This window comes from Zosterops lateralis (assembly GCF_965231275.1).
Source record: "Zosterops lateralis genome assembly, chromosome: 3".
NCBI lineage: Eukaryota > Metazoa > Chordata > Aves > Passeriformes > Zosteropidae > Zosterops > Zosterops lateralis.
In genome coordinates this window covers 68,696,006-68,709,183 of record NC_139764.1, presented here as the reverse complement: position 1 = coordinate 68,709,183, position 13,178 = coordinate 68,696,006, and the positions used below count along the sequence as shown (strand labels likewise).

Genomic DNA, 13,178 nt, shown 5'->3' with positions numbered 1-13,178 from the left:
GCTGGCTGGTGTACCAGAATGATGGGGTAGGGTTGAAGCACCGAGGCGTTTCATGGTGTTACAATTCCCAGGGATGCTTTCCCAAGCATGTACACTGTCCCAGTATATAGCAGCAATCCAGAGCTAATTGACATGTAAGAGCCACGGGGGAGTAAAGTTATTTGAAGTTATTAAAGTTATTTTGTCTTTCACCAAGTGAAAAAAACGCAAAGTTATCTCGGTGGAAAAAAGGAGAGGAGGAAAAAACCAGCAGACTACCAAACCGTGACTCGTTCAGACTAGCTTGTGAAAGTATCTTGAGGTCATCTATCCTGAAAGCCTTTGAAATTTGAAGACTATGGACTCTTGTCTCTTGGCACTCTGCCGATTCCTTCTCTTCTCCTAGCAGATTCTGCCTAACAGTTACCCTTTTTTTCCACTTTTAAATACTCTGAATCACAGAGCTTGCTCATTTTCTTCATTCAGGTCTAAGGCCTTAAGTACTGTGTTGGAGTAATGAAGAGGACAGCATGTACTGGATGTTGGAGCCAAGGGAGGGGGGTTGTGGGCAGAGGGAAGGGATGACCCTGCTTCCAGGCTTTGGTCCTAATCCTGCAAACTTTTTCTCATGTGAAGAGTTCTACAGAGGTCAGCCAGACATTTTGCACGAACAGTGATTTATTTGCTATTTGGCATCATGCTTGAATTATGCTTAAAGTAGTCATAAAAACATGGTCAGAGTTTGTGATAAGGCGTGGACGGGGTGCTTTAAGCCAACTCAGCAGGGAGTCTGCAGAAGACATGCATGGGATTAATTAAATAGAAATTTTGTGTGTTTGGCAGGCATGGCTGGGTTTGGCTAAACTAGAACTCAGAGAAAGTGTCTCCCTAAAAAGAATATATAAATGCAGTGCCACCAGTGTCCAATGTGCACTCCCTGGCATTGCCCTCAAGGAGGAAGGTTAGTCCAAGTGCATATGATCTTGCCAGGAATTATCTGCCCAGGTGGCCCAGTTCCCTGCATACCAGTGTCTTGTGCACTCCCGTGTTTGGCTATCAGATCAGGAGGCAATGTTCTGAACCACCCCGTGATCATGTTGCATTTGTGATTACATTTTTGGCTCTTGCAGTGGGAACCATTTGTTGGGGCCTGAAGGTGCAAAAGCAGCTCCCCTGGTGCAGCCCTGAGCCAGGGCTATTGCTGACAAACATGACCTTGGGTAAACCAGCAAAAATTTCATTCTGTTGTGCTCTAATACCTTATGACTGTATATAGAGTCTCCTAACAGAGAAGTAGCTGCAGTTGATTTCCTGGAGAATCTGCTTCAGTCCTTACTTTTCTGCTGAACAGATATTTTCTGGAGCTTGCATATATTTCTTAGATACTTCACTAAAACACAACTTACTAAAATGCAACTTGCAACATGGAGTCCAAAGTGTCCAGCACTTCCGTGGTGATGGAAAAAAGATTCTCCTCTGTACACAGACTTTAAGGTTTCTTGCCATCCTGACTTTAATTGCTTTTGACATACTCATTTAAGGGCAGTGGGGCAGGGAGGGGACACAACTCTTTAGTGTGAGTTAAACAAGAGGAGCCCAAGTGCTGCCTGCTCCAGCTCGTGCAGGCAGAGTGCCACGGGGGCAGCAGCTGACAAAGATGGCAGCTGCTGCAAATGCAGGAAAAGACAAGTACCCAGCTGCTCCCTCCTGCCGCCTTCCCCCTGTGTTGACAGCATAGCTGTTTGTCCTGCCCAGTCCTTGTGTGGTTATCACAACCTGTCTCCCCAAAGATCAGAGTATGGTGAAAGGCTGGGCTGCTCTCAGCCTCTTCCTCCTTATTTATGTGTCACAGGAGGAAAAAAACCTAGATGGAGATAGGCTGTTCAGGGTCATCCTGATGTAGTTACAATGATGGCAACAATTCACAGCTGAAGCATTTGATTTGTTAACCTTATAAAAAGATGCCATTAAATACTGTATTTAGCTCCTCAGGGGAAGTAGCCTAGTTTCTTTTTCATTTTCCTTTTCTCATCCCTGTTTTAGCATTAGTGACTCAGCTGTCGCTCTCCTGCAGAAGGGCTGCTGGTGTCATAGCTGTGATTGGATGGCACCAAAAACCCATTTCTCCTGAAAATAATTAATATGGTGCATTTTCACCTCAAAAAGGACCTGTTACAAAACTACTAGAAGGTTTTCATTAGCTTTTGCAAGCTTTTAAACTTGCCTGTGAACAAAACTGGAAATTTTGTATATCTCCTCATGTTTATCTTTGTCAACAAGGCAGAGTCTGGCAAAGGCTGGTGCACATCCACCCTGCAAGCACACGAAGTAGTTCACATGCATTTTGACATGCAAAAAAAGCCTTTGCAGATGAGAATCTCACTTTGCAGCAGGCACAGGAGCAGATCCTCATAGACAGAATTAGTTTCCACTAGCTCTGAAAAAAGTCAGACTGGAGATGGGTGTGGACTCTTCCATCTCATTGTTTTTTCATTCCCCTTTTTCTAACCTTAATCAGAAAGTAGCCTGGTTCATTTCTTTTTTTTTTTTCTAGATATTCCATCACCTCTAAACTCCAGTCATGGGGGGTGGGAAGAAGAAGGAAATAAAAAGCACAAACCTAGTAAGCCCATTTTATATTTTGCATATCATCTCATATTGCGAAAGTATTAGCAGGCCTTTCGTAATGCATGTACATCTCAGGGTTCTTGGTGTATTGGGTCCTTTCCCTTTTCCGAAGGAGGGAAAATATTCCGGTAAGGATTTGCCATTGCTCACTCTTTCTGCCATCATCTGCTCAACTGCAACTTGAAGGTGCTTGTTTCTTGTGTACTTTGGTTATGAAAATGATACCTGGCGTACTTAGGAGGCCTTGCATTCTTGAGCTATGAATGCTGTGAACAGTGTCATAGGAAAAAGATGATGTACAAAGGCATCATCATTCTTGGCATTGTCCTTTAAAATTTGCCCTACGTCTTGAATATGTAGTTGTTGAAAAAGAGCTTGCTTCAAGCAGTGTAGTTCCACTAAAAAAATTCAACAGTTTTCCCCTAAAAACGAAATGTGGCCTGTGTCCACCCAACCCATGTGGGATCTGGGATAGTTTCTCTAAGAAGCAGAAAGTTACCTGGGAGAGAATGTATCTGGAGGAACTGTAGGGCCGTCTCAGAGTCCATATGGCTACTGCAACCCCAAAAGGCTTAGATTTTGATTCAACAAGTCAAAACTTAAAATTTTCCAGCATACAGGATGGTGTCTGTGAAGTTGCCTCAGGGCCTGTCCTGAAGGGCAGGGAAGACAAGGCTGGTTTGTGCTAGCAAATGAAAGCAAAACAAGTCTCTTGGTTTTATTTTCTGTAGCATCTTTATTGAGTTAGTGCTTCTTTGTCTGCCTGTTGAGGTTGTAAACTTTCAGATGCAAGTGTCTCCTATGGGTGCAATCCTTCCCATATGTGGAGCTCAACCAGACTGCATCCTACAGGGTAGATAATTCTTGTCATAGCACCTGGTGATGGCTCTTGCGGTTGATGCAGTCAAGGTCCTAAAACCCATTGCCCTGTGGCTCCACAGCTGCCTCTGAAAAAGGCATGTATGGAGCAATAATACAAGGACCCCATCATGGCCCAAGTGTTGGCCTCAGGAGGGATTACTCATGTGTACAGGTTCAAACCCAGAACATGAAAAGGCTCCTCCACTCCTCCTTCTGCTGTTCAGGCTCTGGTGTTGGGGTGGGGCTTTAACAAAGCATTAAGTGCTGAAGCATTTTGACACAGTCTAGCTTTAGGCTCAGCATTCAGCACTTGGGATTATGATTGGATTGATGACAATGGCTTTATTTTTTCAAATTAGGTAAACAGCTTAAAAAATTACTTTCATGCTTGTGCATTTACCTGTATTGTGAGGTTTCTGGGATGGTGCTGCTGCCAGTTACGTGTGAAACAGGAATGTCCTGATTGCTGTAGCAAAGGGCTGATTCATTGGCATTGTAATAGGTGTCATATTGCCTTTTGTCAGCTCCTCGGGTATATTTTGTCCCTGCAGTAAACAGAAAATAAATTTAAAAAATCCAGTAGAACCAGTAACATGCACGTCGTCTGAGTGAGGTGAGGTTCAATGAAAACTAAAACAGTTCTTAAGTGGGGTTAGGTGAGGCTGGGATGAATGCAGAGATGTAGAGTTTGGTTTGGCTGCAGAGGAGCTCTCTGAAGCTGCCATGCCCTGGGAGGCACTGGGAGTCACCATCCCAAAACCTCCTTGCCAAAGGATGAGATCTACCCCCACCAGTGGAGAGGGTCAGGCGCCCTCAGACAAGAACAGGAAGACAGACTGGTGGGCTTGTTTGATGGAGGTGCCCATTTCTCCTTGGGACTCCCAAGGGTGGGTGCTGGCACTAGCTCCAGGTCTGACCTGGAGCTGCCCAAATTTCAAGTCTGCAGAAAAGCTTTTTTCCATAGGGAGGGAAAAAAGAATCAAGTGCTGTCAACTTGGAGATTACATTCAGGACATCATATCATGGAAACTAAAGCCATATGCTTTGGTGGTGAGTTTCTGGGCAGACGTGGTTTTGGGACTGAGTGCCCTGATGCAGTGTATCTGTGAAAGAGAGATCAAAGAATGGGCTGGGGAAAGACTTCTGGAGTAAACCCACCTTGCTACAATTCTTGTAAAAATGGTGTGAAGATCAATATTTTTGTCCACCTATGTCATCTGGCACAACATGAGCTGTGTTTGTGTATACAGAAAGCAAGTCTGTATGATTCTTCAAATATACCTCTAAGTGCAGTGTTCAAAATATTCTCCCCAATGCAGAGGGAAAATACAGGAATCTATGTAACCAAGAGGCTGGGGAGGACCCATGTGTTATTCTCAGGACGAAAGCAGAATGCACATCAGAATACATCAAAAGGAAAACCGATCACTTTCTACTTTCAAAAGGCATTAATATTTTACAGCTGCCATTACGTTTTGAAGAGTGCTCAGGTATTTATTGGTGGCTATCCAGTCTGGAGTCGTGAAGGAGGAGATACCTGTTTTTCAAGTTGTTCTGTTCACAAATCCTTGTCTCCTAATTCACACCCTGTCCACCCCAGTGCTGCAGTAATATCTGGAGTCACAGTTGCATGTTCCCACACCAGCTGTCCTTTGTGAGGCTCCCAAGGGTTTTTTGCCTGTAAAAGTCAGTGGGTCAGACCCACTGAGAGCCATGCCTAGGTGCAACCCCAGCTACCTCCAGAGCTCAAGTCTGTGGAGCAGGACCATTCCCTTTGCCACCTCAGCTGACTAGTGAAGCACATCATATTTTAATATGCTGTTGTTGGTTGTTTTTTTTTTTTGTTTTTTTTTGTTTTTTTTTTTTTTTTTTTTTTGTTTTTTTTTTTTTTTTTTTTTAAATCAGATAGCATCTTCTGGTTCAATAATAAAGTAATTATGTGCTTAAAATAGCACAGGAAAGGGGCCCTGTTTCAGATTAGTCCACAGAGCAGAAATGCTGGGGGCTGGTTTGGAGGTTGCTTGTGGGCTTTCTTGCGAGGTCTCAGGTGCCTGTGCTGGCTTTTGAAGGGCTTGCTCAGGCCAGATCAAACTCAGTCAGGCTATAGGATCTGTTCCTCTCATCAGTCACATATTTGCTGTAACTGTCACCAGATTCACAATTTAGTGTGTGCAGCTCAACACTTCCAATTAATCCAGGCCGGGTGTTCAGCAATCTATCATTTCAGAGCTAGCACTTTGCAGAGCTGCGTGCAGCGCAGCCTTGAGTTTGGCTTCCAGGAACCCTGGAATGCTGTCTCCATGCACATAGATTTTACTCCCCCCCTGCCCTGTCTGGTGGGAGTTGTTGCTGGTTTAGTTCCATTTCACAGGCTTAGAAAGTGTTAAAAAAATCAACCCATGACCGCAAAAGATTTCAAAAAATAAAGATTTATAATAGGTGATTCAGCAGTGAGAGGCTTTTGTGCTCTTCCATGGGAAGTTACTATTTTTAGTGGATTATTATAAGCAGAAGCATCACTCACATTTATTTATAAAGGCATGAAAGAACGCCCATACATGTTTCTAAATAGTCAATGTATAGTAACAGCCATATGCTGAGAATGAGTAAAAATAGAATTGAGCACTCTGGCTTCCACAATGCTGCGTGAGAGTTGTGCTGGGATCTTTGCATCTAAGAAATGAAAAACAGAGGTGGTTGGTTTTGGTTTTTTTTTCCCTAGATCTTCTTTCTAGCAATATAAACCCAAAGCCTTCATGGTGAAAGTAGTAAAATTGCCTTGCAGTAAAATTGCATTGTTTTCATTGAGGTCTGACTGGGTGACCACTGAGGTTTGGGAATACTCTTCCAGTAGCTTCAGCAGCTGGGGGATTGGGGCTGTGCTGACAGGAGTGGCTGTTTTTCTGCGAGTTACTGTTATGTACAGTGTTCAGGTTGATCAGTTGTGCATGCCTGCACTTCTCTGGGGGCTCCATGGCATGGAGGAGTGCAGCAATGCTGTCCTGAAGGAGCTCCACAAATAAAGCATGGTGTTATTTCCAAAATTCCTACAGTGGAAACACTTGAAAATGCTGGGTCTTGCCATTGAGAAACATTAGGAGAAAAGAAAGATGTTATCTGCTGGTGATACCACTCCTGAACAGAAATTACAACTGTTTTGCTCTGGCTCTGCAAAGGCCCAGCCCTGTGTGTCCATTGCAGCCTTTTTGTATGCAACTCCTTGGGTTTAAGTTCAATAAGGGGCAACATCTCACATTTTCTTGCTGACTCTGTTTGTGTCCCAGTCAAGCCTGTGATGAGTTGCCTTGGGATTTCACCTTACAAGAGCAATGCCTTGCAGTAAATTGTTGCTCTTAATTAACTTAAATCCTTTCATTTAAATCAACTGTGTTTTTGAGTTTTGGGCAGCAACGATGTGAAGGGGGTGGAAGGGACTGGAAAAGGTGCCTCTTGACAAGGTGCCCTAGCAACCTCTCAGTGACAATGCCTGCCTTCTGATTCCCAAATCCTATTCTAATGTGGAAAAGCATTGCCATAGCATGCAGAGGATAACAATTTAATTTTTAGGGGATTTCCTATAGCAAGGAGTGCTGAGGTACCTGGCTTCTGACACTGGAAGGGGTTGCTGGAGAACCTGACCTTCCTGTTCCACAGCTGCCTTAAAGTATTAGCATTTTCCTTGCACTCTGCTTCCCGTCTCCAAACACCCAGTGTAAACGACAACCAGCATGCTCCATTCACAGCAAAACAAATGTTACTTATTAGAGTCCTCATGTGGTCAGAGCATGTCTGACTGTAAAATAACTGAAGATTTTTCTGCTAACTGGAAGCGTGGTGTTCTGAGGCAATTTCCAGGCAGTGTATATTTTCAGCTAAGTTTTATTTACGTCAGTGTAGCAATTTGCAATGTCACCATTTGCAAAGAGCGAGGCAGTGGTTGTTATTAATTTTTTTTTACTTTTCTTACTTTTTTTTTTTTTTTTTAAGGAAAAACTTTCAAATCATGACTCAATTCCCATAGGTCCAAGCTTTGAGATGCTTTCCTTTTTAAAGAGGAGGTCATAAACCCCCTTGCTGGGCAGGTTGCTCGCTGCCTGCCCTCGTGGGCAGCGCAGCTGGGGAAGCATAGCGTGCGTGTCGGGGAGGGTTTGTTTTCCCCGTGCTAATCACTTTCTCCTGTGGTAATTTGGCACAGCACAATGCCCTGCGTGCAGGACAGAGGCAGAGGCAGATCCGTGTACTCCTCTCCTCTCCGAGCCAGCACATTTCAGGAGATAAACCTTCTCTGGACTTACTGTTCTCTCAAGAAGCGTAAATCTCTCAAGGCTCTTCTCTTCTGGGGTGGGGGACAATGGGCAGAAGTGCAGGCAGAGCTAATCATAGTGGAGGCTTCTTGTAGTGTTCTTCCCCTACCACCAAGGTCAGAAAACTCCTTTGAAGAGAGGATGAGAAGGAGAAACCACAGAGCCACCCTTCAGATGCTGAGCTGGCTCTCTTAAATCTGTGGGGTTTTGTTGCTGGTGGTGGTGTTTTTTTTTTTTCTTTTTTTTTTTTTTTTTTTTTTGTTTTTTTTTTTTTTTTTTTTTTTTTTTGTTTTGTTTTGTTTGGTTTTGTTTTGTTGTTTTTTTTTCTTTTTTTTCCACTTTTCCTGAAGGAGGTTGTGCTTGGTTAGGGCTGAGCAGCGCTACATGTCCAGGACTGTGTCACCCCACATATCCAGGAATGTGAGGATGGTGCCTTTGCCAGATGAGTGTGAAGGGGTGTACCCCACATGACTCTGGTGTGCTCTGGCTGGCTGCTTCTGCTGAACAGCTGGTGGGATTTTTGGGAGCTGCCTAGGGAGCATGCAGATGATGCCAAACATCGGGCATCAAAACCACTTTGGGTGTCAGAAAAGGTTTCTTTTTCTGTGTGTAATTTTCTTAATGCTTTTTTTGTCCCTGCAGCTTCCATAATTTAGGGAAAATATAACAATCTGGAACACATAATATTTGGTTTAATATGGAGAAAGAGGTATATCAGGGCAACATGGCTGGGTAGATATTGTGGGAGAACTCTCTTTATGTTTTAGTTCTGGCTTTTCCTGTATCTGCAGAGCACCCTCACTACTTTATTAAATTATATACATTTTTCTGGTTTGCAAAAACTCATAGGAAAGAGGAGGAAATTCTAACATCTCTTTGGGATTTCAAAGTTCTTTGAGAAGAGTAGCACTTCAGCCTTATGGAGCTAGGCAACAAGGGACTGTATGGAACCAATAGATCGGTACTTCCTAAAGATCAACTTCCCTGGGTTTGCAAATCCCTTTCACCAGGAATTCCTATGTACATGCACACAACTGGCAGCTTTAGCCACTGCATCTGTTTTCTTGTTTAGTTGCGGCTGAATCTCCTTGGGGACTTCAAGTAAACAAAATGTAAAACGTGAAATGCAAAATGTGATTTTTAAAAAACAGAGTGTAAAATGCACTCTGCTCTGCACTGATGCAGCATTCCCTTTAGTCCTGTGTGGAGTTTTGGGCACCACAGTATAAAAAAGACATTGAGCTACTAGAGAGTGTCCAAAGAAAGCCCACAAGGATGGGGGAGGACCTTGAGAAGTCATATGAGGAGCGCTGAGGTCACTTGGTCTGTTTAGCCTGGAGGGAAAAAAGTGACTGAGGGGAGAACTCATTGCAATCTGCAACTTCCTCGTGAGGGGAGGAGAGGGTACTGATCTCTTCGTTATGGTGACCAGTGACAGGACCCAAGAGAATGGCATGAAGCTGTGCCAGGGGAGGGTTAGGTTGGATATCAGGAAAAGATTCTTTGCCCAGGGGGTGGTTGGGTTCCCCAGGTGAGTGGTCGCAGCATTACTTGTCTGAGTTGAAGTGTTTGGACAATGCTCTCAGGCACATGGTGTGACTCTGGGGGTGTCCTGTGCAGGGCTGGGTGTTGGACTTGATGATTCTGATGTGTCCCTTCTAACTCAACATACTCTGTGCTTCTATGAAAACTGGTAATTGAAGCAAGTTTTGAGTTACTTCATGAGAAGGCACAGACACTGGTCTGGACAGGTGGGCAAAATGTGTTGAATTATTAACAGACTCCAGTTTCATCAACCACTGAATGCAAAAAAAGTAGGGTTTTCTTAAAGAAAATATTTTTTGGTGGAAGCTGTCTCTAGGAGTGTTCATCCCAAACAAGATCTGTGTGAGAACATTTTGAGCAAGATGACATAAGATGAAACCTGAAATTCAAGTGAGCAAGTAGAGCCATGGAGAAGCTGGACTCCCTTTGTTCAGCTGGAGGTTGATAAGCTGGAGTTATTTTCATGGCTTTTTTTTAGTGGTATTAGACCTGATGCCTTTCTCTACTATATGGGCACCAGACAATTTCATATGGTGAAGTAAAAACATTATGTATGTTAATACAGGGTAAAATAAAGTGTAATTCTCCGAAGTGAGCATTAGCAGCATTTATGAATCTGCAGATAGTGTTTGTTTTTCTCCCACCATGTCCTAATATCCCACTTGTTAAACTACTGCTTTTGATTTTTAGCCTTAACTTTACAGTTTAGGAGCCCATGTCTGAAATAGCAAATTCGCTACTCACTACAAAACACTGAAAGATAAACAGACCAGTGTGTAACTTGGACTTGTCAGCCCACCAGCTGCACCTCATCTTGCTAATCTTTAGGCTTTTTTTTCTTTCTTTTTTTTTTTCTTAAAAAAAAAAAAAAAAAAAAAAAAAAAAAAAAGCAGAGACTTTTAAGAGTTAAGTTACACAACTCTCATTTTATTTTTAAAGCGAGTGGATTCCTTGTTGCGTTGTCGAGGATGATAAATTGATACCACATGTTGCTTCCAGACAAAAAAGACTCTGTACTGCAGTGGAAGCACTTGCAGCTGGTGTCTGAGTTAGTGGACAGGCTCCACAAGGTAAACACGGCTTGGAAGAGGCTGAAATGGGCACAGGGAGGGGGAATTTTCTCCATTTTGAAAGCTCAAACATTTGCTGCTGTTGTCCGACTGGGTCTGAGTGTTGAAATAACACGTCCCAGCCTCCTTGGGAGACTCATTCAGTTGTTTGTATCAAATTAGGGATACGGCACTTTGGAAATGTTTGTGTCCTCTCTGTCAGCTTGCCCGTTTGCAGTCTTATCAAAATATTGAGAGAGATTCGTGTAATTAGGACATGGTAGCTCATCTCGGGGGATGAGCAAAATGTAGCTGGAGGAGTATTAACCGAATAAAACACAGTGCAGTGGATCAACATTTATTGAAGTTAAGAGCATGTCCCTGAGTTTGGGGAAAGTGATATAAGCCCTGATGTTGCTGCCCTGGCTGTTCTGGGCACCCAGCTCGCCCCTTCTCCTGGTGCCATCAGCCTAAGCCAAGGGAGGACAGCATCACTGCTTGCCTGTGCCACTGCACCACCCTCTGCTCACACCAGTTCTGCCCGGTCTTGTGTGTTCCTCTATCCTGAGTCTTCCTTGTCTCCAGGGACATTCCCTCTTCTTGCAGGACCACTTTCAAAGGAGACTTCAATCCAGCTGGTCTGGCCTCAGGGCAGTACATGATGCTCTAGATGTTATCTGCAGGAACCTCTGTCTTCTGGCTTTCAGTAGAGCGCACAACATTCTTCAAGTCCAGTATAAATAGTAACACTAATAAAGGGAGGAGCTCATCATATTTCTTTTTTGCTCTGCTCAAGTACAGTCCATATGTTGTACCCATCGGTGGTATCTGAGCTGTCTGCAGCCTGGCTAGCATCTATCCCATCTATATATGGTCTCCAGGACACATGATGGAAGTTCCTTTATGGATCTTTTAAAGTTTCTCATCACATTTTGGCATGGAAAAATGTGTTAAGCTTTCATCATTATGGCCTAATTCATCTCCTGCATAAGTCAAAGACAAATCCTCATTAATTTCATCAGCAGCAGGTTCAAATGATAAACTGTATTTTCTTTCCTTCCCCATCTCCTTTGTGGTTTGTTGCATGGTCATATATTAGTAATGCATATGGTTGTGAGCAACGATTGTCCCCATATACTTTCCTATCTTTTAAGCAGATGGGAATATTTTTTGACAGTTCAGAAAACATGTAGAAAATACATTATTTGCATCCAGATTGCCACCTGGTAGTGTAATGCAACAGCTTTTACTGATGTGAGTTGTCAATCCTGGTGGCTTCTGTAGCAAAACTTGCATGAGAAAGGATAATAGGATCCAGCCCTAATTTGATTTGGCAGGGCATCCAACAGAAGGAGAAACCAAAAAACTCAAGATACTGTTGCTGAAGAGGTTAGTGGGAGAAGTTACGTGAAAGAAGTGGGTTTTAATGCACTGTTTGAACAGAGGGTGGAGATGGGGTACACAAAAATAAATTAGCCCATAATTATGCTTAAGAAAATCTTCCTGCAGAAGAAAAGCAAAGAAAAACAGAAGCAGGATTATAAGTGGCATAGTGCTTAATGTAAAGGAAAACAAACTGCTTGGGTTTTTTTATAACCACCAATTTTCAATGCAGAAGGATTATTACATTCCTTTATTATTTGTGTAAAACGGACACTGAGCAAAAAGATATAATAAGAAGAAAATTACATGTGTGCATATACATATCCTCACATGCAGGAGTCCTCATCCTGAAAGGTGCCTCAGTCTCACAATTTTACCAATTAGGGTTTGTCATGGTTTTAGGCCAAATACTTTCATACTACAGATACCAGCAGCAGAAATAAGCCCTTTTATGACAATACTATAGGCTGAAAACTGTTAGCTGCTGGCACTTTGGCTAAGTGATATCTGAAGCTGTGCATGGCACACTGCATATACCACCTCAGTTGTTTCTCCTCTCTTAGATTTGTTTCTCATTAGCAAAAGTCATGATGCCATATATTCTTATACCCAGCATTTTTAGGTGGGGAACAACATGGTTTGTATGGCTTTTGAAGCCTGGCATGGACTTTGCATGGAGAAGTCCCCGTGCAGATATTCTCACAAGTCATTGTCCTTGGAAGTTACAGGGCATGAGGATGAGAACTACCTGCAGAGTTGCAGTACAAGCTGGAATATCAAGGAAAGTTATTAAAAAAAAAAAAAAAAAAATCTGTTTTCCAGCCATTTTTAGAGGGAGAAACCTGAGGAAGTAAGGAGTGGTGCCTAGTTATTAGAAGTTAGACTGTTGCCAGACTCAAAATATGGTTAAAATGTCAGCAGTTAAACAGTAAAAGGCTTTTTCCCTCCTTAGACTGAAAAACTATTATGGTGCAACTCAATCCACCATATTTTGATGGCATGATAGTCCCTCAGAAATAGACATGTTTATAGCTGAGGCACTGACCCAAACTTCTCTTGAACATGTCAGCAAAGTCTGATCAGCTGCTTTGTGTAAATTGTTTAAAACATAACAGTTGCTGTTTTGAAGCATGGTCCATATGATTTCTCTTTTCATTAAGTGATAATCACAACCATGTCTGCTGTCTGCGTGCAAGAACTTCAGGCATGTTTTCCATTTCACAATCTGACAAAAACCACAATGCTCAACAGTGGGGAAAGAAAGGCATTTTACACTGAAAAGAATTGTTTTTAAAAAAGCTGGGCTGTACTTCTTTATATGTGTCTCCAGTTTATTTATGTCAAGCATTTTTCCTAAGGATGTGAATACTGAGGTGCTCGTGAATGATTTGTTGACCGATTCATTCTTTGCCCATTTAAATCTGGAGTT

At 42.8% G+C, this 13,178-nt stretch overlaps 1 protein-coding gene across 2 annotated transcripts in view; it reads left to right on the top strand.

The window, feature by feature from the left end:
- Window positions 1–13,178, top strand: part of FOXO3 (forkhead box O3) — an 88,654-nt gene that overhangs the window by 57,249 nt on the left and 18,227 nt on the right. The window contains exon 1 of one of the 2 annotated variants that reach the window (XM_083857006.1): window positions 2,546–2,602. The exons of the other annotated variant lie outside the window; for it this stretch is intronic. Within the exon in view, the coding sequence (XP_083713132.1) occupies window positions 2,561–2,602 (42 nt within the window). The 5' untranslated portion in view covers window positions 2,546–2,560. Of the gene's footprint in view, window positions 1–2,545; window positions 2,603–13,178 lie in introns of those variants that run through there. 2 annotated transcript variants of the gene reach the window in all.